This window comes from Suricata suricatta, chromosome 12, assembly GCF_006229205.1.
Source record: "Suricata suricatta isolate VVHF042 chromosome 12, meerkat_22Aug2017_6uvM2_HiC, whole genome shotgun sequence".
NCBI classification, from domain to species: domain Eukaryota; kingdom Metazoa; phylum Chordata; class Mammalia; order Carnivora; family Herpestidae; genus Suricata; species Suricata suricatta.
This window is the reverse complement of record NC_043711.1, coordinates 1,463,313-1,466,551: the sequence shown is the minus strand read 5'-3', so window position 1 is coordinate 1,466,551 and position 3,239 is coordinate 1,463,313. Positions and strand designations below refer to the sequence as shown.

Sequence of the window (3,239 nt, the reverse complement as noted above, 5' to 3'; positions counted from 1 at the left end):
CGCCGCCGCCGCCTCCTCCGCCGCCGCCGCCACCATGGGCACGCCGCTGCCCGGCCGCGCGGGCGGCCCCGCCACGCCGCTGTCGCCCACGCGCTTGTCGCGGCTGCAGGAGAAGGAGGAGCTGCGCGAGCTCAATGACCGCCTGGCGCACTACATCGACCGCGTCCGCGCGCTCGAGCTCGAGAACGACCGGCTCCTGCTCAAGATCTCCGAGCGGGAGGAGGTGACCACGCGCGAGGTGGGCGCGGAGCCGCAGCTCCAGCCTCCGAGGGTCCCCGGGGGTTCTCTTTGCGAGAGTGACACCGGGCAGGCCCCGCCCACCGGGGGGGTTCCCGGGGGATTAGGGACGGAGCCCTAGGGGTGCACGCTGGGGTGGGCATCGGCCTCTGAGGATAGCCGGGGGTCTTCCGAGATCCCCATGAATGAGGTTTGGAGGCCAGGCGGGCCCTGCCCACTGAGGGGATACTCAGGGGGTTTTCGGGGGATCTGTGAGCGAGGGGTTGACACTGGGGCAAGCCCCGCCCACCGAGGGGATCGTCGAATTTTTCGGGGGACCTGTGAGCGAGGGGGGTACACTGGAGCAGGCCCCGCCCCCCGGGGGGTCCCAGGGATTTTTCGGGGGTTCTGTGAGTGAGGAGTGGACCCTGGGCCAGCACCCCCCCACCGAGCGGTCTCAGGGATTTTTGGAGGGGACCTGTGAGCGAGGGGTGCATATTGGGGCGGGCCCCGTCCGCGCTGCACCCGCAGGGGGTTTCGGGTGTCTCCTGAGTGCAGTCTGGGGCAGACCGTGCTCCGAGGGACCCCCGGGGGATCTCGGGGGTCCTCTGTACGACTGATGGATATGGGACAGCCCCGAGCGCTGAGCACAGAAGATTTGGGGATCCCCTGGCCAAGAGGGTGTGAGCCAGAGTAAGCCACGCCCCTAGGAGAGTTGTGGGGAGTCTCGGGGATGCGTTAGGCTTTTCTGGTGGCCTGGGAGAAAACTCGGTGTGGTTCTGTGGTCTCTGAGGAGCCTGGGAGTTCAGGCTGTGGCCTGGGGCCCTGAGGAGGGGGGAGGGTCTCCTGGGGTGGGGGTGGGGTGGTCCCTGGGGCGAGTCACGTGGTCAGTTCTCCGCGAACTCTGCAGAAGTCCTGTGATGGGTTCTGGGGAGTTCCGGGACTGGGGAGGTGGGCAGCCTCCTGCCCGCACAGGGGCTGGGAGGGCGTCCTCGGGGAGGGAGTCTGCTGTGTCCGGGGACCCACGGGAAACTTGAGAGGTCCTCAGTTGGGCCCTGGGGAGCCCCGCTGGCTGATGGGCCGGAGCCTGGTAGGCCCGCCGCAGAGTGGATGAGAGGGAACGGGGAGACATCTGGTCTTGGGGACCCACTGGGAAGTTTTGGGCTTCGGGTGGGTCCCAGGGCCTCACTGCAGACTGAGGGAGAAGGGGCTGTGTAAGCCCTGCCTCCCAAGGGGATGTGAGAGCCAGATGTCTGGGGTACCTGGGTGGGGACTGTGGCTCCCACCCAACCATCGCCCAACCCCCACTGGCCCCAGACTCTTTTCTAGTCTAGCCGGCCCCCTCATGCCCAAGTAGGGGTCCTCTGAGTGTGGGTTGGGGTGACGGGGCACTCACCTTGCGGTTCCCCCTGAGGGGCCGCTAGGAGAGCCAGGTCCTGAAGCCAGAATTGTACCTCGAGGAGCCTCCGCTTCCCTAGCCTGACAGTGGACCACGTGACAGAGTCGTGGGAGGGGAGCAGCTGGGGGGTCATTTCTGGGAGCCACTTACCCTTCGTGTGACCTTGGGCAAGTCACTTACCCTCTCTGGGTCTCAGTGCCTCTTCTGTAAAATGGAAATATCAATACCCAGCTTTTGTGCCAGCTGGTGGCCCTGGGAGTTGGTACAGGTGTAGAGGACGAGTGCCCAGGGAAGTTGCCTGTGGGCTCATCGCCCCTGTTTAATAGGTGCCTTAATGGCTCAGAAAGTGACAGAGGAAGAAGTTTTGTTGGTGGGCGGTGGTGCTCTATGTCTCTCGGGACTGGATGCAGAATCGGGTCTGAACTGCTTTTAGTCTGTGTGACCTGAGGGGCAGGGCGTTCATGCTGTGGGGCTGGAATTGTCCCATCGCTGGCCTGGCCACCTGCCTCAGCGTGTCCTCAGGATGCGGACCTCCAGCTGCCGCCTGCAGGGTTGGTCAGGCGCCCTGCGAGCTGGTCTCTGGTCTTGCCCCCGGCTCGATTGTCCGAGGGGGTAAATGGCGAACAGTCCTTTGAAGGCGATGGGACTGGTGGGCCCCGTGGAAGTGGGTGTTGTCCCTGGAGCGCACGCAGGCCGGCCAGGGAGCTCCTGTGAACGGGGGGAGTCGTGCCGTGGGGTGACCCTGCCCCACGTGACCTCGAGGGCTGTGCATGGGCTCCAGGGGTGAGGGGTGGGCCTCCAGGATAAATGGGGGATAAAGGCCCCTCTTAACTGGGCAGTGGAGGGAGTTGGTGACCTGTGGAGGGAGGGGAAGTTGGTCACATGGACCATTCAGCGGGAGCGACCTGGGAATGGCCTTGGGGTACAGTGGGGCCCAGTGTTGAAGGGGGGGCAGAATTGGAGGGGCCTGGGGAGGTGGCTCTGGGAGGCGGGACGTGGGCCAAGCAGTGCACCTGCACAGAGGTGTGTCACCACACTGGGGGCGCCCCGCCCCCACAGTGCCCGTGATGGCCCTGCCCCAGTGTCAGGAGGAGAAACCACTTAAAGACCCCTTTGAAGATGCCTTTTAAAACCTCCTGGGCGTGCCACACGCGTGTCGTAAAATCCGGCTGGCGGGGCTGCGTGAGGTGAGGGCGAAGCTTCACGCCATGTCTGTGCCGCCGGGGCAGCGCCGTGCTGGACAGCCAGGAAGGGCTGGGCCGCCCGGATTCTGTTGGAGAGAGATCTGGGTGCGGGCTGGGAGGGCCGGGGCCCCAGAGGGAGGAGTGGTTCTCCAATAGCTCCTGGGTGGGTGTTAGGTTCCTCCCGCCTTCAGTTTCTTTTCCCTGACCTGCCCAGGTGTCCTGCTGCTGCTGGGGGGCATGTGGGGGCTCTGGCTGCCTGCCTTTGGGCATTGTGGAGTTGTGGTTTTCAGCCGGGAAGATGTTCCCCAGAGGCACAGGGACAGGAAAAGGCCACCTCGGGTCATGTGCACCCGCCCCAACACATGCGGGCACATTTGCTCACTCCTGGCACTTGCAGAATGCCACAAAAGACAGAACAATAGGCCCAAGCCATCGGCCTC

The 3,239-nt window shown here is 64.9% G+C and overlaps 1 protein-coding gene across 1 annotated transcript in view; it reads left to right on the top strand.

Moving 5' to 3' along the window:
• The first annotated feature begins 28 nt into the window (after positions 1–28).
• Positions 29–3,239, top strand: part of LMNB2 (lamin B2) — a 13,958-nt gene continuing 10,747 nt past the window's right edge. Inside the window, exon 1 of the mRNA XM_029916407.1 lies at positions 29–238. Coding sequence (XP_029772267.1) covers positions 35–238 — 204 coding nt within the window. The 5' untranslated portion in view covers positions 29–34. The remainder of the gene's footprint in view (positions 239–3,239) is intronic.